The sequence below is a fragment of the Dendronephthya gigantea genome, unplaced genomic scaffold (assembly GCF_004324835.1).
Source record: "Dendronephthya gigantea isolate DGI-Jeju-01 unplaced genomic scaffold, DenGig_1.0 000022F, whole genome shotgun sequence".
In the NCBI taxonomy this organism is placed as follows: Eukaryota; Metazoa; Cnidaria; class Anthozoa; order Malacalcyonacea; family Nephtheidae; genus Dendronephthya; species Dendronephthya gigantea.
The window spans coordinates 1,323,558-1,347,685 of NW_021163032.1; the positions used below are offsets into that span (position 1 = coordinate 1,323,558).

The 24,128-nt window shown below is 37.2% G+C and overlaps 5 protein-coding genes across 6 annotated transcripts in view; 2 read left to right on the top strand and 3 right to left on the bottom strand.

Moving 5' to 3' along the window:
* The first annotated feature begins 141 nt into the window (after positions 1-141).
* LOC114522155 (optic atrophy 3 protein homolog) lies at positions 142-2,164 on the top strand. The gene is made up of 2 exons (XM_028542784.1): positions 142-682; positions 1,541-2,164. Exons 1-2 carry the CDS (start codon positions 544-546, stop codon positions 1,885-1,887), a joined length of 486 nt encoding a protein of 161 aa, XP_028398585.1. The 5' UTR covers positions 142-543; the 3' UTR covers positions 1,888-2,164.
* Positions 2,165-2,492: 328 nt separating this feature from the next.
* Positions 2,493-5,903, top strand: LOC114522250. Its single transcript, XM_028542897.1, has 7 exons — positions 2,493-2,969; positions 3,677-3,765; positions 3,839-3,880; positions 4,147-4,206; positions 4,780-4,827; positions 5,208-5,315; positions 5,708-5,903. Exons 1-7 carry the CDS (start codon positions 2,663-2,665, stop codon positions 5,873-5,875), a joined length of 822 nt encoding a protein of 273 aa, XP_028398698.1. The 5' UTR covers positions 2,493-2,662; the 3' UTR covers positions 5,876-5,903.
* Positions 5,904-6,319: 416 nt separating this feature from the next.
* Positions 6,320-14,039, bottom strand: LOC114522248 (sushi, von Willebrand factor type A, EGF and pentraxin domain-containing protein 1-like). The gene is made up of 6 exons (XM_028542893.1): positions 13,909-14,039; positions 9,397-10,098; positions 8,606-8,803; positions 7,583-7,841; positions 7,036-7,421; positions 6,320-6,582 (listed from the first exon to the last, which is right to left on the bottom strand). Exons 2-6 carry the CDS (start codon positions 9,593-9,595, stop codon positions 6,362-6,364), a joined length of 1,263 nt encoding a protein of 420 aa, XP_028398694.1. The 5' UTR covers positions 9,596-10,098; positions 13,909-14,039; the 3' UTR covers positions 6,320-6,361.
* On the bottom strand, positions 14,010-18,682 carry LOC114522371 (sushi, von Willebrand factor type A, EGF and pentraxin domain-containing protein 1-like). The gene is made up of 5 exons (XM_028543041.1): positions 18,391-18,682; positions 17,160-17,389; positions 16,277-16,310; positions 14,579-14,801; positions 14,010-14,316 (listed from the first exon to the last, which is right to left on the bottom strand). The coding sequence occupies exons 1-5, from the start codon at positions 18,524-18,526 to the stop codon at positions 14,010-14,012; spliced, it is 930 nt and encodes a 309-aa protein (XP_028398842.1). The 5' UTR covers positions 18,527-18,682.
* A 2,573-nt stretch (positions 18,683-21,255) lies between these two features.
* The window catches only part of LOC114522249 (neuronal pentraxin-1-like), a 29,039-nt gene continuing 26,166 nt past the window's right edge, over positions 21,256-24,128 (bottom strand). Inside the window, exons 1-4 of one of the 2 annotated variants that reach the window (XM_028542896.1) lie at positions 23,669-23,859; positions 22,790-23,045; positions 21,925-22,310; positions 21,256-21,637 (exon numbers count right to left, since the gene is read on the bottom strand). In XM_028542896.1, the coding sequence (XP_028398697.1) occupies positions 21,408-21,637; positions 21,925-22,310; positions 22,790-23,045; positions 23,669-23,792 (996 nt within the window). In that variant the 5' untranslated portion in view covers positions 23,793-23,859 and the 3' untranslated portion in view covers positions 21,256-21,407. Of the gene's footprint in view, positions 21,638-21,924; positions 22,311-22,789; positions 23,046-23,668; positions 23,860-24,128 lie in introns of those variants that run through there. The other variant, XM_028542894.1, reaches the window with a different exon arrangement.

The following is a 24,128-nucleotide window of genomic DNA, read 5'->3' on the forward strand; positions in this document are numbered from 1 at the left end:
CAGGCGTTACATACAAACACAGTTTGATCTTAAAACGTTCAGTAGAGTACCATTGAGAGAGTAAAGTCACCATTGAGTTCATGTTCATTGTTCTGTGTGCTCTACCAGGAAAACTGCGGTCGTGTACTCAGTATTAAAATAGTTCCTTTGAACCTAACATTTTTGGTTTTCGAAAAACAAGATTTAATACCGAAATTAAGTTCCTTTTTAGGCATCTTACACAAAAAGACAAATTTTCGTGTTGTGAAAACTTACACCCATGGCTTCACACGCCCGTAAATGGCCGTAAATGTAAAAAATACTGATACGCCCACGAATCGTCACGTTCCTGTTTCATACTAAAAGTAACCTCAGTTTTGTCAGTTTGATGATGAAATAAGTCAAAACTGGCAAAACGCAGGGAAGAGTTGTGTGAACAGTGTCATCGAAGACGAAGAGATCTAGAAGGACATTATTAGGCTTAGGCTAATGTTATTGAAGTTCTTCGGCAATTCTTGAGCAATATTTTAATATCAACATTGTGTATACTTCAAAGAGTGAAACATGGTAGCAGCACTTCCTCTTTTTAAACTGGCTTCATTAGCTATTAAACAATCGGCAAAACCTGTAGCAAATGTTATCAAAAGGGGGGCAAAAGAAAGTGAAATATTTAAGAAATATCTTTGTTATTATCCCGGTCAAGGTAAACGATTTGTATTGAATAAGAATAAGATCATTAGTGATTTATCGTCGTTGCATGCACGGCTGAATTTAAGTCATATATGTGGGCAGGAATTCATTTTTGTGGCCTTGTCAAACGCGTAATGCGTAGGATGGTTCCTCCCTTAAGTACCACTTTAATAGTATAAACGCCAGCAATTTGCTATCATTATAAAATTTTCAAGTACAGTATTTATTCTGTTATCATTGCAATGTTATTTTAAAAACAAATAGCTGAGTCAATGGAAGTACAAAAATTTTTAAAATGCAAACAATATGAACTATGACCATGCAGGTATTTTGTATACCTGTCATACAAAATACCAATTAGGGGTTATAGGCATACACCTTGTATGCAGAGGCACTGGGGGCAGTTCAGGGCAGCAGGGGCAGAATTGTAGAAAAGGGCACATTCATTTTACCTCAGCAAGACTCAAGAGCACAAAAAGGAAACTTTTGTAGGCACAAGTACATGCTGGCTTGCAGATTGTAACTCCAGGTTGTATCTATAGTGGTTTTAGAAGGATGAAATGTAATTTGAAATGACAGGCACAATGGCAGATAGCTGTAGGATTCTGTATCTGCTGGTGTTATCAGCACTCATGGTAAAATGCAATGATTTGAAATTATTGTGGGTAATTAACAAGGAACATTGGTAGAAGGTTTAGCACCCCACTTCACCCTCTCCTTTTAAAATACTACAATCAAGCTACAATCTATAATAAACTTGTTTGTGGGTTCCCTCCATTTTGACAATGGTACTTATATTCCCTACATGCAACACATTGTGGGAGAACATAAAGAAACTGAAAATTACAAACTAATGCACATTTCTCTGTAGCATACCATCGCCTGGAATTTCACATAAGAATGAGACTCATGGGCCACAAAGGAAAAATACAAGTGGAGCCTTTAAAGGAAAATGCAGCTGTTGATTTGGGAGCAGAAATGCTTGGTGAGGTAGTTGTGTTTGGTATCGGAGTTGCTCTTTTATATGCCGAGTACAGAAGACAGAAGCGAGGTGAAAGCCGCGAAGAAGATAAACATCAAGAAAACTTTCAAAATTTGCAAAAAAAAGTGGAAGAACTTGGACTTTGTGTTGAAAAACAGACTGAACAGATAGCAACGCTAAATGAAGCTATTAGAAACATTGAGGATAATTTTAGCAAAGTCAAAGAAAAGAAATGAACTGATAATTAGATATTGTATTTGTATATGAATTAAGAATAAGGATAAGGAGACATATTTAGGAGTTACTACAAAACAAAATTCATGCATTTCAGATTTTGAATTGGGCATTTAGATTGTTATTGAAAACCTACCCCAGAGATTTATTCCTAAAGACCTTCTCTGAATTTCAGGATGTTCACTCCTCTGCAATTCAAACAAATTCAAGATTTTACCCTATTTAGATGTCAAGTAAAGTATTTGAATTTTGCAGAGCATTTTTAAACTTTACTTCCTCTGCACCAAAAACACAACTTTCTGTTAACTTATTAAGTACCTATTAAACTGAAAAATACAACTAAACTATTTAGTAATTTACTTTGGAAAGATCGTCAACAGTGGAGTGGTATGTAGAGTGATGACCAAACGGTTCCTCTATTACCTGCTACCTTTTTACCAGCTGAAAATATTTAAATCACATTCGTTATTTCTTATTACTTTCAAATTTCACTCAATTTAGTTGGTATAAAAAATTAACATAATTTATTCAATGAAAATCAACATAATTTGCGATGAACTTTTTAAACAGCGATTATAAGCTCATGTTACACAAGTGGTTTCTTTTTTAACTATATTAGTCGTGCGCGTCTAAGCAAAATTTTGAGAAACTACTCGAGATTTGAGTATAGAAATACACTGTTTTTCTCGAACAATTGGGGTGCTTCCAAAGACAGTTCAGTCGGTAACTCTTCCGTCGAATGATAGCCATCAGCGCGGTGAACACTAAAACAATCAAATGAACGTGCGAAACGGAGGCAATCATACCAAGAACGCAATATTATTTGACGAAAATCGCAGAGATACGGGGAGATACATGACTCGTCATGATTACCCTGCAACGAGAAGAAACGAGGCGCGCGTTCCTACTTCACAATCATCTCAAACTAAAACCCACAGATATTGTTATGAGAAAACGTCATATCTGGTGGCTGTGATTGTTGTCGGGGTTTTATCGTCAGCTATCAGCTTTTATGTTTTGTATCAAGTGCTGAACAACGCGAATACCGAATGTCAGTGCACGAACAACAAGAACTATATCAAGGGTAATCTCTGCTTTCACCCTTTATCAAGCTTAAAAGTGCTTTTACCGTTAACTTGTTTTAAGATAAGTTGATTAAGGGTTTCATAGAGCTCGAGTAGAGATATATTTAAACAGAAATATATTTAGAAGTTATTGTATCATAACTATCATTTCACCCACAAATTGTTCCCACTGATCTTAAATACACTGGATATCGGTACTTTACTTACCTAAAAACAAAAGCAGAATCAATAAACTTCTGGGGGGCTCCCGTTCCAATCCCTTGTTCAATACCTTTCAGTTCCAAAACATCTATATATCTTGCTTACCTTGCCTTATTATTGAGAAACTAATTGGGCCAATTTTTCCCAGTCGTGGTCTTTAAACATTGGTGACTATAAATAAGTAGTCAAGATTTGAAATGCTACTAAAGTATAGTTGATTTTTTGTCATTTCAATTGCATACCAAGACGAAAACCCTGGGTTTGAATCAGTGGGTTGAATTCCATAGTATATTCTATAGCAAGAAAGTATATTCTTATGATATAATCGATTGAAAACATACATTTTACAATATTTTCGGTTCTGTTCAAGATAGATGGCTGAAAAGACTGTCATAAGTCGCAGAGACTGAAAGAAAACGCCTTACGTTATCCTTTAACAAGACTTAGCCCATTTTACTTCAGACAAAAAGCGGTGATATGAAATGATAATATTATTTTTCTATAGGTCATGCAATTCGTCAAAACTTTACAGAAGTTATAAACGACTTGAAGGCAAAGTTAGAAAAGAGCATCAAAGATTTGAGAAATCAAATGGTGGGTTTATCAAATGTTCATTTCAAGCCACTCATTTGCTTATTAACTCGTACGTTTTTTTAATGAATTTCAGGATAATGATTCAAGAACTGTCAATGGTGGACAGCCAAATTCGGTAGGTATTGTTACGTGATAAATTTGACTACTAAACACGTTGAAATGAGCTTTCAAATGACGACCAATCACACACACCTGCAGCGTACAATATCGTGTCTATAGTGAAAAAAAGGCAGAGCCAGAGATCCACACGTTCTAGAAAACTTGGTACAGAGTACATATAATCGTTAAGCGATTTCTCTATGGTAACATTTTGGGCTAAGCCTAAATTTATTTATTTCTCAATTGAAAATTTAAAATAATGAGTTCATATATTATTATTAGGGTGACGGATTTGATGCGGTGTATAAAAAGACAGAACAAAGTTTGGAGAGACATTATAACGTAAGTCGTGATTGCTGCCTTAATCTTAATCTTAATCCTAATCTTAATCTAAGGGCGCTTTCAATATAACCAGGAAGCATGTGGTATAACAACTGCCTAAAATAAACTAAACACTTCTCGACGTTTCGACCTAAGGGCCTCGTCAGGAGAGTTAGTATGAGAAAAAGGGCGGCGCTTTCCTTTACACGGTAAATGTTTCGGAGGTCAGAGTTTTGAGCTGAAATTTACCCCGCCATAATTTTTGCGCCAAGACGTCGCGCTGTACCAAACTAAAACTATAACCACACAACACTGGACGAAGCAAGTATACTGGACTTTTGCGTATTATAGCTCTATGCATTGCAGATGTGGTTAAATTACATTGCCGATTTACAAGAATGGTATGCCTAAGATAAAAATTTCTTGACAACAGACATACAGCATAAATCGTCAGGCTGTTAACCTGTTATCATCATATATGTAAAGTGTAAACATCAAATGAAGGTCATTTGTGGTTCGTTTCATTATTTTGTGGCCAAAAACAACCGAATAAAAGTTCATTTACAAGCCTAATATACAGATTTTTCTTTGTAGCAAACAGAAACAAATATTTCACGCCAAATACAGGAGACAAATGCAACGGTAGTGTAAACATGATTGAGGAGTGACATTACAATATTTGGTTGAACTTGACTGCTCTAAGTGATTTTCAGGCTGAAATCTTTACCGTGGTTTTAATAAAACGAGTATATTAGTTCCTATCGTTCCGTACGGAACATAGGTCGTCCACCAGAGAACGCCATCCCCTCCTGTCCTGGGCCTTCCGCTCGAGCTGTCCCCTGAAAGCCAGCGGCCTTCGCTTCGGCTTCCGTTGCGAACGAGTATTCACTCAATTTTTTAGGTGAAAGTATGCTCAGAGTTATCGAGTCCCTCTTATTTAGATTTCATTTAGACCACTGACTTGAATTTGTACTTTACTTAACACATTCATCGTTAATTCGAATGTCTGTCTGTTTTTCCAGATTGAAAGAATCAGAGTGGAGGAAGGGAAGCCAAAGTGCCTTCTTAGACAAGCGAGAAAAAGCCAAAATAACACAGCCATAACTGTGAATGTACCGAGACGTTTCGAGGTATGAAGGGGGGGGGGGGGATACTCGGGCAGGTTCGAGTTTGTAAATGAGCGAGGGTGCTTCCACTTGTGCTGGCTCTTATTGTCAGCGGCTGTCTTGTGTAATTTTAAGATCAAACGGTTAAAAAAGCAGAGCTTTATATTTTCCGGCTGTGAACCCCCGTGGCCCAGCATAATGCCGTTTTTGGACGAAGCTTGTCAAAAATAAAGAGTTCGATAAAAGTATAGATTGCCAAGATTGTCAAGACTTCTGTTTCCGTCTTTCTAAATTTAGAATTAACACGTCAATTAACAGCTATTTCCCGGGTAGCACTGTGTGAACAAAACGCAATCTTTTGGCTCTTAAAAGATATAATACATACATTGTGTTGAGGTAGACTTTTCACGCTTTAGGAACGCGTGACAGTTGCGGTGACTTGCTCAACAACGCTTGAACATACAGCCGATGTTCGCTACTTGATCCCAGCAAGTGAGGACGATGACGTGTACACATGTTACTGTGGCAACAAGAATACCAAACCGACGGATTGCCTAGCTTACTATTGGCAATGTAAACTGTAGTAACTTATTAACTCGTAGCTTCATTGAGCTTATTAGTGTTGCACGAATCACGAATAGAAGAAAAAAAGACAGGCTAAACTGCATAGGTATACAACTTCTTTACTTGAGACAAATGACACAGCTTCATCTCATCCTTTAGGATACGTTTTTGTTTTGCCGGCTTGAACTCTGTGAGCTGATTGACAAAGTAATGAATATATTTACAATCATGAATATATATTTTTTGAACACTGCATATCTACGTACGTATTTCTACAACGTGGTTATCGTGGACACATTCCAATCGAACGAACGTTTAGTGTATTGACATTTCAGCCAGAAATCGCCGTGGTGTATAGTGAGTAAATAACATTGCGCATTGCATATTTATTTATTCACATTTTTAGTCTTAACTTAATCTATTTCAGTTTAATATATAATGCATTACGGCGATATAACTTCTTTATTTGGGCTTTCTTCTGTAATGTTATGGTAAAGGGATTATTCTCAATTAATTCCCAAAAGGTTTTCTTCCATTGCCTTAGTTTGGTTCAAGGATGAATTCTTAGTGATATTGTAACACATATTCTCATCCAACATGGCCGCCGGCTGAACGCATCTCCACTTGTAGCCATTCGTGCCCTGACCGCGGATAAATCTGGCATAGATAACGGTTTCTTTGAACTTTTTTTCACACCATTCATCTCGCAGATGCTGTACTCGATATTCTGAAGTATAAATCAAAAATAAAAACCAATTTCTACTGAAGTAAACACAGATATACTGTAGTAAAGGTTAAAACGAGGAAGGTTTAAGTCTTCGATTCTGACGAGAAGGGAATATTTGCAACCATGACACAAACATGCGATTTACAACCAAACTGAGAATAAAGTTTCTACTGATACGCAAGTTACTACGGTATGTATACGTGGTCTTTTGAAAGGGAGAAAGGCAAAGAGGTTATATCATTTTTGATGGACGATGGTTATAAGTTCACCACTTAACATATAGTTGCGTTTTCCTTCTTCTCATTTTTTGCTATACAGTATACAGTTGTTAAAGTTACTGGAGGTGATCTCTACATATTCGCTACCGTTTCGTAATCCACGTTTATAATATAAGAATATCATAATGACATGCAAGATGAACTTAACAAGTGTGCACGTGTGCCACATGAATACCTGGAATCTCTGCTTCGGATCCGTTCCGTATAGTCACGTTACCAAACAAATGTTTGGTTCTGAAATCTCTCCATTGGAGAAGATTTCCGTTAACATTGATGACCCCAGATGCCATTCCTTGAATAACATTGACTGTCAAAAATTGCCTCCAGAGATTCAACCCTGCGAGGCTTCCTTTAAACGCTTGATGACTTTGAAAACCCCCGCCATGAGAATCCATTTCCTGACCAAGAACTACGGTACCGTTGGCAGGTATAATGTAATCCTTGGTTCCGTTATCACTCGTCCCCAGTTTTTTCCCATCTTGATATATCTCGTGCAAACCATCCGTGCTTCTCCACTGCAGGCAATAGAAATGCCACGAATCAGGGGTCAACACCTTCTCTCTTAAAAGGATAAATGATTTTTTAACATACACGATTTAATATAGTAAATATATTCAATTTAAGACTTAATTAATTTATTTATTAAATTCGTTCTACTAACTACTATAGTATGGTATATAATGCAGTAATCAATATTATATTATAGGATTTATTTCACAAACCTCTTATCCACCACACGCGAAGAATCATAATTGAGAAAAAAGACCAAATCTGATTCCTTTTTATCGTAATGCACCCAGATTTCGTCTGAATTACTCTTAGTGGAGTAGGCAAATATGCTAGACACCTCATTTGTAGCCGGGAATTTCGCCCAAAAACAAAGGGAAAAGACCGAGATTTGGTAGGTAAAGACGTTTTCTATCTTGACGTAGTTTTCTTTTGAAGCCTCAAGAAAAGTCATCTGAAACATAGACTCTGTTCCTGAGGAAAAAGTCAGTAAGTTTAGGATAATAAAATACGGCTGGCCATTGAAAGATTGGGAAGTTCTCGTATGATTACGCTTCGCGATTTTAAATTACAAAATGGTTTCCAGCATCGACGGTCCTGGCGTTAGCAAATTGCAATGCAAAAACAATCTGGACAGCAGCGACATCCCACAGCGAATTTTGAGTCATTTATACGAGTATTTGCGAGCAATCAAGTAGGAACTTTAAATAATATCGTATAATGCGCTAGTGTTTGGGATTAATTTAAGCCGCGGTGTCTATATATTTTCTATCGTAAAATGGCTCTGATGTGCCCCGGGTGTGCGAATGTGCCCTGAAATATTAGATATGGTTGGTGGTTACAGGCCCTTACAACCATTTTCCCTTAAAAGTTCAGAGGCCTTTTCGACCGGAGTGCAATCAACTGCATTGAACTATAAACTGAGGAACTCGCCCACACACTGAACTGAGCGCAATTTGCTAACGCGACACGACCTAGCTATCATAATATTCCTACCTATGATAACCTATCATAATATTCTTGTAGATTACTTAACGATTTTAATTACTTAACTAATTTTGACTGCTCTAGCGTCCATAGATTCCAAATTTTGATTCCAGAATTTGATTTATAAGCTTCTGAAAATTGAAAATTCGCGTCGCGTTGCCGCATCGCGTCCGGTCTGTGTCGATTTTTAACAAATTTTGAGAGTTGGAAAACGACAGCTCTCAGTCATACTATAAACAAGTTACACTTACGAGAATTGTGTAGATCATCCGGCGTTTCTTGGAATTCTATAGAATTATCTTTTTCAACCTTCGATTTTATTCCATACCACGCAAAGACATTACCGTTTTCAAACAATGGTCCTTTGTTTGCCATCAATGATAAAGCATGTCCATCAATTTCATAGTTCCAGATATTGAGTCTACTTTGAGAGCTGTTCTCGTATCCATCTGAAAAACATACACAGTAAAACAGCTAATCACACTGATAAATTTTAATCTTAATAGCACTGGCTCCTTGGTCAAAGTTCACTTAGTTACAGCTTGATCCAGTCCTATCATAGCTATATATAGGTATCTCAAAATCATTCACTTTTGAAGTTGTTCTAAAGCAGGCTGGACAAACGCTTTAGTCCTTGAGATTAGTTAAATCTGTTCCAATACTCATTTTCGCCCCAGGCCTCCGACTTCCAAGTAAAAGGATCAATAGAAAACTAATCCAGTGCTCATTGATGTAGCATGTATTGTACCTGTCATGTGATAACCTGTTTTATCCTCCATAGGATTCTTTGTACACAATAATTGGACACGAAAGTGGTGAATTTCGAAACAGAAAGTCAGCCTTGTGACTTCCAAGTTGTGCTATTTGTTGAGTATGTTCGGTTTTTCTGTTCTTAATTTAGGATTTTAATAACTAATTTCGACCAAAAACCTGTCCATTAAATATCAATTTTGGTTGTCAAAACAACCGCGCGGCCGCCATCTTAAATTTCTATTGCGATAAAGAATTTCATAGCGAAGTTTAAAATAAGAATGAATCTTACTTAATTGGAAGTAAAGTTGTCTTCCTGCAGGAATGATAATATTTGTAGCTACATCATGCATAATGGAGACCAATGAACCATCTAGATATATCTTCCAGTGTCCTGTATCACTTGACCATGTGGTAGCAATATGGTGCCAGTACGCTGGAGATTCGTTCCAAAACCATGGAATCCTTGCTTCTCTAGAGGTTGTAAACATTTATAGCTACGTATAAAAACGTCTACAGTAAAAGCTGGATTGCTTTTTCGTCAGTTTTTAAATTACCTTGTAATGAATCACTACGAGTAGCTATACGACTGAGTAAATCAATGTTAGAATTTACATTAGGAAAACGGCAACCTTTCGTTAGGGCAATCGGCTTCCTTTCAGTATGCATAAGTAAAGCAAGTTTGCTCATTGGAACTAAAATCTAAAAAAATCTCATGAAGTGATATAATTTCTCGTAGCGACTTGCCTTTTTTCACCTCCATCTATTTCCAACGCGAGACTTTCAGCCGTAAGATAAAATGAGAGCAAGCTGGTCCCTGAATCATTTTTGTAGTCAAGAAATTTCTGAAGTTCTGCGTTCAGTTTCAGCGACGCGTTCTTCTCATATTTTACCCACGCTGTGATTGTGAAACCATCGAGTCGTTCTTCATATGTTATGTTATGGACGGACCGATTGTTTTGTGATGGTTTTGTGACAATGTCATACCTCGGGTCTAAAAAAAGTTAACCAAGACCAGTTATAATTTTTCAAAGCATCTTTCGCGCTTACGATGTAAAGGTCTGATATATTTTTTAAGTAAATTTGGTGCTCAAGAACTTAATTGCCGGTTAAATATAATTGGGAAAAGTGAATTAATTTCAATGGTAATTTTATGCATTTTATGCATTCACAACCCCCCGCAGACAAACACCTGCGCGCGCATGACCTACGTTTGTATTTTAAAGCTCTCTCGCACCCAAACTTATTGAGGGAAAAAGGTCACTATACTCATTTTCATGTCAAACTCATTCACTGGTAAATCTCGAATAAGAGCTTTGTTTTCAGTAATTGTGTGCGAGTAAGCTTTTTTAATACATGCATGCAGACGTTACTCCCAATTCCGAACTGAACTGAACTGAACTGAAACTTTTATTTAATCACGGTAGACTAATCAGGATTTACAAAAATGAAGTAAAATACAAGAAAAGCGAACACACATACATATACATATACAAGTTATAATACAAGTAAGATACCTGTTTTCCATTAGTGCCGTGAATTTAATTAAGATAAAAAGGAATTATCGAATAAAACTGTTGCATTCAGATCTGAATTTACGCAAAGAATTAACATGTCGTAGTTCATTAGGTAGAGAATTCCATAGCACCGCACCACTATAGCTGAAGCTATTTTTCAAATAATTTGTACGTGGTTGCGGTACTGCTAATTTGCGATTGGTGTCTCTCAACGTGAAATTTGTTATTCTACTGCGATCAATAAACATTTTAGAGAGATAATCTGGTGCAAGACCATTTAGCGATTTATATACCATAGTAGCTTTGGCAATTTTGCGCTGAGATGCGAGACTTTTCCAGCCAAGTTTTTCGAACAGATATTCCGCGTTTGTATCATGGCTGGAAAACGTCAGAACTCTGGCGGCTCGATTTTGTAATTTTTGTAGTTTATCTGCGAGAGTGCTACCGCAAGTATCCCACACCTCAGAGCAATAGTCGAAGTAGGGTTGAACTAAACAGTTGTATATTAGTCGCAGTGTGGAGTGAGGAACAAAAGGCCTTATACGTTTTAGAGCACCTATACCTGAGGCAACTTTTTTGCACAGTTTTCTAATATGAATCTTCCAAGACATATTTTCATCAATATATGTACCAAGAGATTTTGTGAAAGTGACTTGTCTAATTGGAACATTATCAATCACCAATGAAGGAGATGATTGAAATGTACCGATTCTTTGATAGGATCCGATTAACATGAATTCGGTTTTAGATTGATTTAAAGTAAGTCTGTTCGCTGAGAGCCATTCACTGACACTAGCAAGATCTTCGTTAAAACAATGATTAATTAATGTCATCAATATTATTACTTGCATAAGTCAAGCTGGTATCATCAGCAAACATCCGAGCCCGAGAATGTGAAAGGCAGTTTGGTAGATCATTGATTTAAATTAGAAACAAAATTGGCCCTAATATAGTGCCCTGCGGTACTCCGCAACGAAGCAAACGACTAGTCGAAAGATGACCATTAAGAAAACACTTTTGTTCCCGCCCATTAAGGTAAGATCTAAACCAATTACCAGCAATTCCATTAATGCCGTATGCATTCAGTTTACCTAGCAGAATTTCATGATCTACAGTATCAAAAGCTTTCTTGAGGTCAAGGAACATAACAGCATTGACATTTCCATGGTCAATGTTGTAGGCCCATTCATTAGTGGCTTCAAGAAGAGCAGTAACAGTTGAATGTAGACCACGAAAACCTGACTGGCAATTAGTTAGCAATTTATTTTGAGATAGATAAAGTTGCAATTGATCATATATAATCCTTTCGAAAACCTTGGCAATGACAGGTACAATCGAAATCGGTCTATAGTTATCGACACAGTTCCGTTTCCTTGTTTGTGTATGGGAACGACTTTAGCACATTTCACTCATTCGGAAATATACCTGTAGTAAATGGAACGATTAAAAATAAGAGTAAGCGACTCCGCGATTAAATCTGGGCATTCTCGAAGTAATCTAGAAGATATTTTATCCAAGCCTGTTGCTTTTGATCTACTCAACCTGGATAAGAGCGTGAAAACCAATGACTGATTAGTTTCTTTAAGATGGAAAGAGACATTATCATTTTGGGACGGTAAAAAATCGATATATGACCGGTTCGTTTCACTAGAGCATATTTTATCGGCAAGTTTAGGTCCAATATTAGAAAAATGTTCATTAAAAGCATCAGCAATTTCATTAGAATCGTTAATAATGTCTCCATTCAGATCAATTTCATTAATATGAGAACGTTTTTGATTCCTAGATGTAAGTTCATTGATGATATTCCAGGTCTTTTTTGGATTGTATTTATTTTCACAAAATGCCTTTTTGAAGTAGCTTTCTTTAGCTTTAAAGATTTCTTGATTTACAGCATTACGCATTTTTTTAAACAAGCACCAATCGAAAGGATTGTTGGAACGAACTGCTTTAATCTTTTGAATATCTCTTTCATGCATTTTGGCTTTTAAATAAGGCGTAATCCAAGGTGATTTGAAAGCTTTGACACGTTTTGTGCGTAACGGAGCATGTTTTTCTACAACAGAGTTGAATGTAGTTTTCCAAGCGTGCCACATATCATTAGGATTTTCAAACTCATTAATATAGGTCCAGTCTAGGAGACTGATATCGTTACGAAATTTAATAGAGTCGAAATTTCTAAAGTTTCTGTAGCAAATAGTGGAGTGGCCTCTGCTAGATGAGCCTACAGATAGTTTTCGAAAGGCGTAAATGAGACTGTGATCGCTTATACTCACGTGAGAGACACCAGAGCAAACAACTTTATCAGGAGCGTTTGTAAAAATGTGATCAATTAGTGTAGAAGAATGACTTGTAATCCGAGTCGGTTCATTTATCAATTGAGAAAGATTGTATAATTCAGCAGTATCCATGAGCAATCTTGAACTATGATCCAAGACACTAGAGCTCAAATCACAGTTCAAGTCACCCAATAGATAATACTCGATATTTTCGGCGTCAATTATCTCTAATAGAGATTCAAACAAATGAAATTTAGCCAGAGTCGAATTTGGTGGTCTGTACCAGGTTGCTACGAGAAAAGGCTTGGATTTAGGTTTGTTGATTAAAATGCACAAATTTTCCAATTGATCAAATGACAAGTCGTGGCGAACTGAAAAATTAATACAGCTGCGAATATAAAAACAAACACCTCCCCCATATCTACCGTTTGTGTTTCTATCCCGACGAACAATTTCATAGCCATTTATGTGCACTTCATTATCACTAACCATAGAATCAAGCCTTGTCTCATTAATGGCCAATACATCAATCATGTTATCAGTTAGATAGACTCTCAACTCATCGATATGCTTAACTAAGCTAGTAATATTAAGTGATGCAAGTTTAAAGCCACTCATTTTAGGTAAATGCAGGTTTAGACTTTTAGAACTAGTAGTTTGCGAAGATTGCGTATTAATTACTGAAGCATCAGCTCTAAACGACACGGTATCATGTCAATTACTATCTAAATTATTTGAAAATTCAATAAAATTATTTTGTAAAGATAAGCTACCTAATTTGTTTAAATGCACCCCTCTTTTGTTCAGATGACTATGGTTGATATTAGCGTTTCGTAAGAAAGGAATGCATGCGGTGTGAGCATCGCAAAGGAAGAGACCGAGAAAAAGAAGTACAGCGATGTCTTTTCATGAAGCTCTAGTAAAGATAAACGCAATCACGAGGGAATGGTAAACTCAAGTAAAGAGGTGAAAAGGTAAAGGTTATTAAACATTCTTCACAAAACTTACTTTTTCGAAGTGGTTTACACGAGCTTGGCTGTTCCATGACGACCATGCTGTTACAATTGTCCTTAAGAGAACTCCAGGTAAAGACATTTCCAAGTGCTTCTTTATTCAAACAACTTTGGTTTTTTAATTTCATTTCGGCCAGCCATCGGCAGCTGCAAATCTGCTCCACCATTTACATTTACTGCGCTTAGTTTGCCAGAGAATGAACTCTCTGAATTCCCGTCTGAACTTCCCAATTTCTGACCTACGACAAAAGCACCTCCAGATTTCAATGGTACATTCGAGCCAAGTCCATCTCCGCTGTAGACCAATGTACTGTCAAGGAAAATAGTGTAGTTTCCAAGCCGAGACCACGATACTCCCAGATGATGCCAATAGCCGTCATTGATTGGCGGGACAAAAAAATACCTGCAATGAAAGAGCATGCACCGAGCTACGTTTTTGCGCTGGATTTTCTACAGAAATAAGTTAAAGATAGATAGGCGTACAAGGTTAGGGCAGGGGGAGGGATGGACATTCCCACCGAATTAGTCTAAAATGGTAATTGCCTAATAAGTCAGACAATTTTTCCTTGAGCGTTGGGCAATTTTCCTGCAGATGACTGCTTGATCCCCTGTCCTGCTTTTAGCATACAAATTTCTGTATTCAACAAAACAAATGCACTTCATACTTTTTCAATTGTTGAACTTTGAGGTACATCTTTTCCCTTTCAACTGAGAATGCAAATTCTTCGGTACCGCCCACGACGTAGGATAAAACTGTCATTTTGTCAGCGTTCAATGTGTTGATCCAAAACATGAATGTCATATCAGACATCTCTGGCACATTGTTGTCCAGCAAAGTAAAGTTTTGAACGCTTTCAAAACTCAGATCAAAGTCTGTACGAAATAAATCTAAGAAGAACAATTATAACATAGACTATCCATAAAAATGCTGGGCTGATCAAAGCCCCGTTTACACTACTCTCGATTTATTGGCACGGCACGGCTAAAATGGGTACCCGTGCCCATTTCATCTGTGCCCGGCCTTTGTTTTGGTAGCCTGACAACTAGTAAAATTGGGCACGGGTACCCATTTTAGCCGTGCCGTGTCGATAAATTGACTGTAGTGTAAACGGGGCTAAAGAAAATCAAGGAAGAACACGAGTTTGATTGAGACTAACGACCAGGGGAAGGATTACTTGAATATTCTTAAAACATGCAGGTGAACTTGTTTAGCAGCCGTATTTGCCATTTTCCGGCGAATATGACCATGGTCGTATTTGCCATTTTCCGGCGAATATGACCATGGTCGTATTTGCCATTTTCCGGCGAATATGACCATGGTCGTATTTGCCATTTTGCAGCGAATATGACCTTGGTCGTATTTGCCATTTTCCGGCGAATATGACCATGGTCGTATTTGCCATTTTCCGGCGAATATGACCATGGTCGTATTTGCCATTTTCCGACGAATATGACCATGGTCGTATTTGCCATTTTCCGGCGAATATGACCATGGTCGTATTTGCCATTTTCCGGCGAATATGACCATGGTCATATTTGCCATTTTCCGGCGAATATGACCATGGTCGTATTTGCCATTTTCCGACGAATATGACCATGGTCGTATTTGCCATTTTCCGGCGAATATGACCATGGTCGTATTTGCCATTTTCCGGCGAATATGACCATGGTCGTATTTGCCATTTTCCGGCGAATATGACCATGGTCGTATTTGCCATTTTCCGGCGAATATGACCATGGTCGTATTTCCATTTTCCGGCGAATATGACCATGGTCGTATTTGCCATTTTCCGGCGAATATGAACATGGTCCTATTTGCCATTCTCCGGCGAATATGACCATGGTCGTATTTGCCATTTTCCGACGAATATGACCATGGTCGTATTTGCCATTTTCCGGCGAATATGACCATGGTCGTATTTGCCATTTTCTGGCGAATATGACCATGGTCGTATTTGCCATTTTCCGGCGAAAATGACCATGGTCGTATTTGCCATTTTCCGGCGAATATGCATGACCATGGTCGTATTTGCCATTTTCCGGCGAATATGACCATGGTCGTATTTGCCATTTTCCGGCGAATATGACCTTGGTTGCGTATATATGTATATATATAAATTATATATATTATATTTAAAATTGTTTTTTATTGAGCTTTCGACTCGGTACTATTATTTACATGTGTATATAGCTTTATATATTGAAGTTTAAGTTTCAATAAAAAACAATTTTAAATCCGGAGAACATTCATTGACAAACAAATATGCCTGGATTACAAATTTTTAAACATATATATATATATATTTCTGACCTGTTGCATCTGTCCAAATACAACCAGTTTTTAAAGCAAACAATATACATACCTTCTTCGTTGGCACAGCTGCTATCATCATATCCCTGTAAAGAAATATCTTGATGAAAATATTGAAAACGAAAAAGGAGTCACGTCCAAGGCTTAGGCACCCGGAACGAAGGGTTTACGGTCACAGTCGGGAATTAAAACGCCGGCCAATATTTTGACTCCAGGATCAGACTCCGATGGGTTTTTAAACCGGATTGACATCGCAGTTTTAAATTGAAATTTGTCGGTAGAAATATACTACAATCATAACAAGCCCGCATGAATATCCTGTTTGTTCAAACTGGCCCAAATGAAAAGAACGCGAAAACGAGTTCATGGGCCACTCTGGAAAATTTACATCAACATTGACATAAAATTGTTCAGATCACGCAGATGTTGCAATATAGTTGTTCAGATAAGGCAGATGTTGAACTAAACTGATTCGCATATAAATTACTTTGCATCACTGTACTGAAATGTTATTTTGACGGTAAAATTTACGGCCAGGTTTTAGCATCGCGTTTCATGTTATCGTTCAACTGAACGGGTCGGCTTTATACAGTAAAACTGTCCCTAAACAGCGCGCAATGTTATATAACTTTTTTTTCTGTGAAAAAATAATACGACTAATAATTTAAGACAAGTTTTTTCCTCTCCACTTGTTTGAAGAGTTTATTGACGTCGCGTTGCTTTCCTCGGGAATTTTCTACGGAATAGCTTTCATGCATGTAACATGTAAATATAGAAATAGAGTGCATTATTAGTGCAATAAAACGCCACTCATAACATCATTCTCTTGCAATTCATTTTCTATTTAGCATGACCGCATCATGTGTCTTCTCTGAACGTCGTAAATCATTCGTAACGTATTTATAATAATTATAATCATTTGAAATTGTCTTTACCTTCAATGGTGCAGTCAAATAAACATAATCGTAAGATGAATTGCTTTCCAACTCCGCTGTCGTATTGCCGATCACATCGTGTAGCATTTCACAGCGACATGCCTGATCATGTTGTAATCTTTCCCCGTAATTCACAGATCTGCAACACTGCTCTTTCACACACGACAATATGCACTGAATTTTGTTTGGAGCGTTCGTCCTCTTCAGAATTATGCTGTTGAGTCGGGTGCCTGTCATTCAAAGGGATTAAAAATAATGAATGTATATATCTATACAATCGAGTGCTGAAACTAAGGGCTGTATTAAAAAAAAGTCACTCATAATCATAATATACTAATTGAGCGTGGCGTACAAATTCTGTTATTACTGTGCAATTTGAGGTTAAACACTGAAAATCAAGCTCTTCTATGGGAAATACTGCCATGGAATTTTATAAGAACAGCGAGTGAGCCTTTAGAATACAGGCGTAAGCCTGATTCAAATGAAATAAGCAAAAGCATATTAGCATAAGGATTAAGGAAAGACAATTGAAAAGTCAAAACAAATAAACGCAATGAAGCAAGCGGCACAAGCGTCGACATAAGCACAAGCATAAGAACAAAACTCGAAGCATAAGCGAAACTGCGTGGAGAAAAAAGATTTGAAAAGAAAATTCGTTTGGCTTTGTCTTTTTGAGCCTAGAAGAAAAGATTTCTCCTTGTGCTTATTTCACTCGTACAAGAGCCTGTTTACATAGAACGAGTTATCCCTGTCAGGCGAGGCAAAAACTGCATATAATGAAAGACTAATCAGGTTAAGCCTTTGATGTGAAACAGCCCCTAAACCAAGCTGTAGTTCTTTCCCCGCGCAGGCCGCAGGGACGAGGTAATTTAACTTTTATCGACATAGCTACAGGAGGAAAAGCGTAGAAACTGCAAGGCAATACTTAAACATATCAGTGACATATAAGTGATCCCTTCGTTTTTTTTCGATAGACAAAGGATTTTATGCATCAATGACCACCAACAATAGCCATCGCCGATGAATTACGATATATGAAAACCAGGCAGGCATGGTTCACACTTGCTCCTAAGAATCGGGGATCCATTGTATTACTGATTTTCCGACAGACAAAGGATTTTGCGAACTAGTGATCCCAGACAAAGGGAACCAGGGAATTGTGAACCAGGCTGAATATACCGTCCGTCGTAATGTGTAAGGTACACGGCAGTTTGCCGTTGCTTGAAATTACCTTCATGGTTGGCATCGAAACAGAAATCCAAAGATTCGCTTTGAGGCAGAAGTGCAAACAGAAGTGAAATTACAAGAACTTGACTTATGCCAAAACCACGCGTTTTGGGTCGAGGAATACAGTTCCACCACAACATCGATCTTTTCAATACACTTTAATTTTAACGTTGATGGGGTTTTATGAGGCGAGAAGTCTTCTAATAGTTAAGACCTCCAAACCCTACGACATCCTGCCAACGCTTAATTTATAGCTAACGTTTGGCGACTGACGGTATGTTATTTTATGTTTAAGTTGCGCGTCAGACCTAATTGAGCACTCAGACACCTGCGTTTAAATGCATCCATGAAGACTACCTAGGATACGAAATGAAAACAGTCATATACATAGCACCTGCTTGTATTCTGCAAAACCGCGAACACGTCCTGATGATGGGTTCGTTTATCGAGTTAAAGAAGTTTCCATTATTACAATTATCGGTGGCAAATATTAATGTGGTTGCTTGGGTAGACAATTAATGCGTGAAACATGACAGACGAAACGTTCTCACAAATTGAACTTCGTCAGAATATATACTACTTTAGTCTCTGACATCCAAGGAGATCTTTACAAAATATACTTGCCAGGCATTTTTTTTATAATTAAACCACATCTAAAAGCATTAATTAACGGTCGAGCTTAACACTACGAGAGCTTCTTAAGTTAAAAGCCATATGATATGCATGAATATTTTAGACGTATATCATTAATAATTAGTTGCTTTATTACGTGTATCAATTACGTTTTCACGCCAGACTGAAAAAGATGAAAACGACCGCACGGTGTTTAAAAGGCAACTTCTGGTGTCATGGATTCGTTTTGGATGTTTTAAAATCGACTTGAACGAGACAAGCCCTGAATAAATGCAGATGACATCGTAAAGGTCCTTAATTTTCGACTTTGAACACATGCATGCATTATTGATGCCGTTAACCTTTCCATCAGAAACTGCTACTGCCTGTATTAAAATCTTAAAACAGAACTGATGACAGCCAACTTTTACTGCATGCTTACATAACTCAACACGCCAAATTAAAAAAAGAATGGTTAACAAAAATGTGAACGGGTTAACACTTAATAGACATAGTCATAGGTACCGGTTAATTTTGTGTAAAATTTGAATATATTATAAACTATACTCAAATGAATAGTGTTATGTTTACAAAATATTCAATGACATGACAAAGTGAAATGACTGTGTACAAAATAAATATCCGATAAAGACCCTAATTATGCACTCATAATGCGCTATAGTCTATAGATTAAATTTATATCATTCTATAGGCGATAACTAAACTTTACAAAGTTTCAGTGCAAATAAACTTTACAGAGTTTTGCAACTAAACTTTGCAAGTACGCGAATTTCAGTATGATATTTCTTGCAATGGTAATAATATATTTCCTTCATGTTGTTGTCCAGATCTATACATAGTGCATTTGGTCAAATAGTGCCAAAAAAGACTAGAGGAATCACGTGCTTCGCTTATTAATGTCCGCTGACCGGTAGGACCGTCAGCGGACATATTGCTACAGTGATTGCTATCGTGCAGAGATTTTGTGTGACTTTACCACTCTTCTCCACCGAAATTCGCCGAAGCTACCCGACCGGGCGGCACCATAATGGCATGGCCACGAGACTTGATCTTTAATTTTTCGTTCTGTTGTCTTCGGCGCCGTTCGCTCTTCGAAACTCTTGTGATTGAGTTGGAAGTGGTTGCTTTTGTATAGTGGCACACGTACTGTAGCAAACTCAAACGCCTTAGCAGAGTTTGTTTATGAACTACACTCAAGCGCTTATCGTGAAAGTAAAGTAAGTGCCTTTTAAAGAGGTCCTGAATTAACTCATCCTCGTCCCCAGGGGCTAGCTCCGTTGCTCTCCATACCTATGTGTGGAGCGCAACGGAGCTAGGCCCTGGGGACGAGGATGGAATTAACTCATTGACTTCCCGGTTTCAGACCCCTATATTTTCACGCGGTTCGTGCATATTTCCAGCCTATAATTACAATACTAAATACGGTGCATAATTACAATACGAAAAGCTCACGCCATCCAGCTGATCTGGGTATAAAAATCAACCAATCAGAAGCCAGACCTTCGACAAAACTGAATTATCATTTCCTTTATTGCATATGACTTCGACACTCGAAAATATCAAGTAACTTTATTATATTTAGGCGGAAACATGCCTATTTTTCCCAACTGTAAATTAGAATTTAAATTTTTAGCCCTTTATACTATTAGTTAGAAGAATAAGGACAAATAACACCAGGCGTATGATAACTCAGTTTTGTCGAGACGCCTTATGACGTCATGATCTCAGATCAGCTGGATATACTATTATCAATACTTTATGTATATTTACATATTTCTGCAACGTTCAAATTTAAATAACTATAAACCTTTTAAATTCTTTCAGCTGTAGTTTGTTATAGACACAATATGAATAAAATTATTAAATATTTTAGTGCCACCTACAGGCTAGAGATCTACATTTTGTAAAACCTGGAGAGAATACGTATAAGCAAGTAAACTGACTTTCATTTAACCAATCTCGTGTCGTCTACTACACTATACAATTCATAATGTACGAAGGTTTCACATGGCTGACGATTGAGATACATTATGATTACAGTGTATATATAATATATATATTTATGTATGTATATATGCTGAACGTTTACCGGCTATAAAGCCTATATACTATTAATAATGTATGTATATTTACATATTTCTACAACGTTAAAATAACTATTAAACTTTTTCTATTCTTTCGTTTATTACAGACGCAATAAAATCAATAAATATTCAGTTAGTGCCAGTGACAATGTGCATTAATCATATATTAAAGCGTCGGCAATACTCAATAGGAATAAAGAAATTGACATCTTGCGTTGCATGTTTACTAATTTAGTCATATATGCATACCTCGCTTTAGTTTAGTCTATTTTAGTTACTAATGCATTAGGTAAAGGGATTATTCTCAATTAATTCCCAAAAGGTTTTCTTCCATTGCCTCAGTTTGGTACAAGGATGAATTCTTAGTGATATTGTAACACATATTCTCATCCAACATGGCCGCCGGCTGAACGCATCTCCACTTGTAGCCATTCGTGTCCTGACCGCGGATAAATCTGGCATAGATAACCGTTTCATAACTTTCATTGGACTTTTTTTCACACCATTCATCTCGCAGATTCTGCACTCGATATTCTGAAGTATAAATATGAAATGAAACAAATTTCTATTGAATTATGCAAATATATGCATGGATTTGTGGTCGGAGATAGTCTTTTAAACGAGAGAAAGGCAAAAAAGTGAGGTTTGTGATGGTTGAATTCACCTCTTCGTGTTTTTCATCACCATTTCCCGGGTAATCGTTTTGTCGACATACCCTGGGAACGAGGTTGTTTTTCATGTCATTTTTAATTCATAGATAATAATATAATGACGTTTGCAAGAGTGACGACGCAAATTATGTGTATCATCTCAATAAATACCTGGAATCTCTGCTTCGGATCCGTTCCGCATAGTCACGTTACCAGACAAATATTTGGTTCTGAAATCTCTCCATTGGAGAAGATTTCCGTTAACATTGATGACCCCAGATGTCATTCCTTGAATAACATTGACTGTCAAAAATTGCCTCCAGAGATTCAACCCTGCGAGGCTTCCTTTAAACGCTTGATTGCTATCAAAACCCTTGCCATGAGAATCCATTTCCTGTCCAAGAACTACGGTACCGTTGGCAGGTATAATGTAACCCTTAGTTCCGTTATCACTCGTCCCCAGTTTTTTCCCATCTTGATAAATCTCGTTCAAACCATCCGTGCTTCTCCATTGCAGGCAATAGAAATGCCACGAATCAGGGGCTAAGACCTTCTCTCTTAAAAGGACATATATTTTATATTTTTAACTTTACATTTATACTTATATAAAAATGTCGTTTTGTTTACGAAAAACTAGAGAGTGCTATAAATACCATATAAATAGAGCAGATAAAAATGCCAAAAATTGCCCACTACAATCTGTTTCATCCCGCGCGCAGGAATCTTCAGGTGGTATACAAATAACAAAATGATCAACCACCTTGAATATTCCTACAAGGATGAAACAGACTGTAGTGGATGATTTTTGGTAATACAGGCAATAGAAATGCTACGAATCATGCAGGGTTAAGACCTTCTATCTTAAAAAACCTTTTCTCTTAAAAGAAATAATTATTGAGACAAATGCAAAGATTGTCTGATCTACAAAACCATTTTGTCAACAGGCTTATTATTCTGACCAACCTTTTTTTTAACTAACTGCTTCCATAACCACACAACATAAGAAGTTCAATATGAATTTTTTTGTTGCACTTACCTCTTATTTACTATTTGTGTTTCATTACCGAGACGAAAGACCAAATCTGATTTATTTTTACTGTAATGCACCGTGATTTCATCTGAATTACTCTTAGTGGAGTAGGCAAATATTCCAGACAACTCATTTGTAGCCGAGAATTTTGCCCAAAAACAAAGGGAAAAGACCGAGATTTCGTAGGTGAAGACGTTTTCTATCTTGACGTAGTTTTCGTCTGAAGCGTTGGGAAAAGTCATCTGAAACATAGACTCTGTTCCTGGGGAAAAGTCAATAAGAATAGGATAATAAGAGACGCGTACGGCTGGCAATTGAAAGATTGGGAGATTCTCGTATAACCCTAGAGAACTTTACATTACAAAATGCTTCCAGTATCGACGCTCCTGCCGTTAGGAGTTAGTAAACTGCAATGCAAAAACGATCTTGACAGGAACGACATCGCGCATTTTTTTCCGTACACAGTCGGGCACATCATTAATGGTCGGGCACATCCTTCCACCAAACGCTCACATGCACTCTTATTAACGACAAGTGCACAGTAAATAAACCAGACTCTCAAATAACCTTAATAACTAACGAAAATGTATCGTTTCTGGTTCAATTTTAGGAGTTTGCAAATATCGCAAAATATTTAAAAAGTAAAAAAACTGGAAATAAAATGGCACTATGCAGTATTCAAACCCAGACATCCCACATTGGAACAAACCCCTTGACCTCTACACTGCTATGCATCGATAAAAAGCCCACTAGTTTTACATTATATAACGTTGTAACGAAAATCAAAGATGTTTAAGCGGTAAATACCGCAGCCACGTTTTTGAGAGTTGGAAAACGACGGCTCTATAGCTAAGGTCAGTCATACTATAAACAAGTTACACTTACGAGAATTGTGTAGATCATCCGGCGTTTCTTGGAATTCTATAGAATTATTTTTTTCAACCTTCGACTTTATTCCATACCACGCAAAGATATTACCGTTTTCAAACAATGGTCCTTTGTTTGCCATCAATGATAAAGCATGTCCATCAATTTCATAGTTCCAGATATTGAGTCTACTTTGAGAGCTGTTCTCGTATCCACCTGAAAAATATATAACAGTAAAACAGCTAATCACACTGATATATTTTAATCATATAAATAATAAATGCATTGGTTGCCTGGCCGAAGTTCACTTAGTTACAGCTTGATTCAGTCCTAGCATAGCTATAGGTACAGTATCTTAAAATATTCACTTTTGAAGTTGTTCTAAGGCAGGCTGGACAAACGTTTTAGTACTTGAAATTAATTTTTTATCCTCTCTATATATATGGTTCTTTGTACACAATAATTGGAAACGAAAGTA

What these genes read in the sequence shown, in the direction of transcription:
- LOC114522155 (XM_028542784.1), top strand. Translation starts at nt 544, where the DNA reads ATGGTAGCAGCACTTCCTCTTTTTAAACTGGCTTCATTAGCTATTAAA. An exon ending in TTGTTATTATCCCGGTCAAG is followed by an intron (nt 683 to 1,540) that starts GTAAACGATTTG and finishes ATTTCTCTGTAG; the next exon opens with CATACCATCGCCTGGAATTT.
- LOC114522250 (XM_028542897.1), top strand. Translation starts at nt 2,663, where the DNA reads ATGAACGTGCGAAACGGAGGCAATCATACCAAGAACGCAATATTATTT. An exon ending in ATGGTGGACAGCCAAATTCG is followed by an intron (nt 3,881 to 4,146) that starts GTAGGTATTGTT and finishes TATTATTATTAG; the next exon opens with GGTGACGGATTTGATGCGGT. An exon ending in ATGTACCGAGACGTTTCGAG is followed by an intron (nt 5,316 to 5,707) that starts GTATGAAGGGGG and finishes TTCACGCTTTAG; the next exon opens with GAACGCGTGACAGTTGCGGT.
- LOC114522248 (XM_028542893.1), bottom strand. Translation starts at nt 9,595, where the DNA reads ATGTTTACAACCTCTAGAGAAGCAAGGATTCCATGGTTTTGGAACGAA. An exon ending in GGATGATCTACACAATTCTC is followed by an intron (nt 7,842 to 8,605) that starts GTAAGTGTAACT and finishes CTTTTTCCTCAG; the next exon opens with GAACAGAGTCTATGTTTCAG. An exon ending in TCGCGTGTGGTGGATAAGAG is followed by an intron (nt 7,422 to 7,582) that starts GTTTGTGAAATA and finishes TATCCTTTTAAG; the next exon opens with AGAGAAGGTGTTGACCCCTG.
- LOC114522371 (XM_028543041.1), bottom strand. Translation starts at nt 18,526, where the DNA reads ATGTTGTGGTGGAACTGTATTCCTCGACCCAAAACGCGTGGTTTTGGC. An exon ending in ATTTGACTGCACCATTGAAG is followed by an intron (nt 16,311 to 17,159) that starts GTAAAGACAATT and finishes ATTTCTTTACAG; the next exon opens with GGATATGATGATAGCAGCTG. An exon ending in CAGCTGTGCCAACGAAGAAG is followed by an intron (nt 14,802 to 16,276) that starts GTATGTATATTG and finishes TGTTCTTCTTAG; the next exon opens with ATTTATTTCGTACAGACTTT.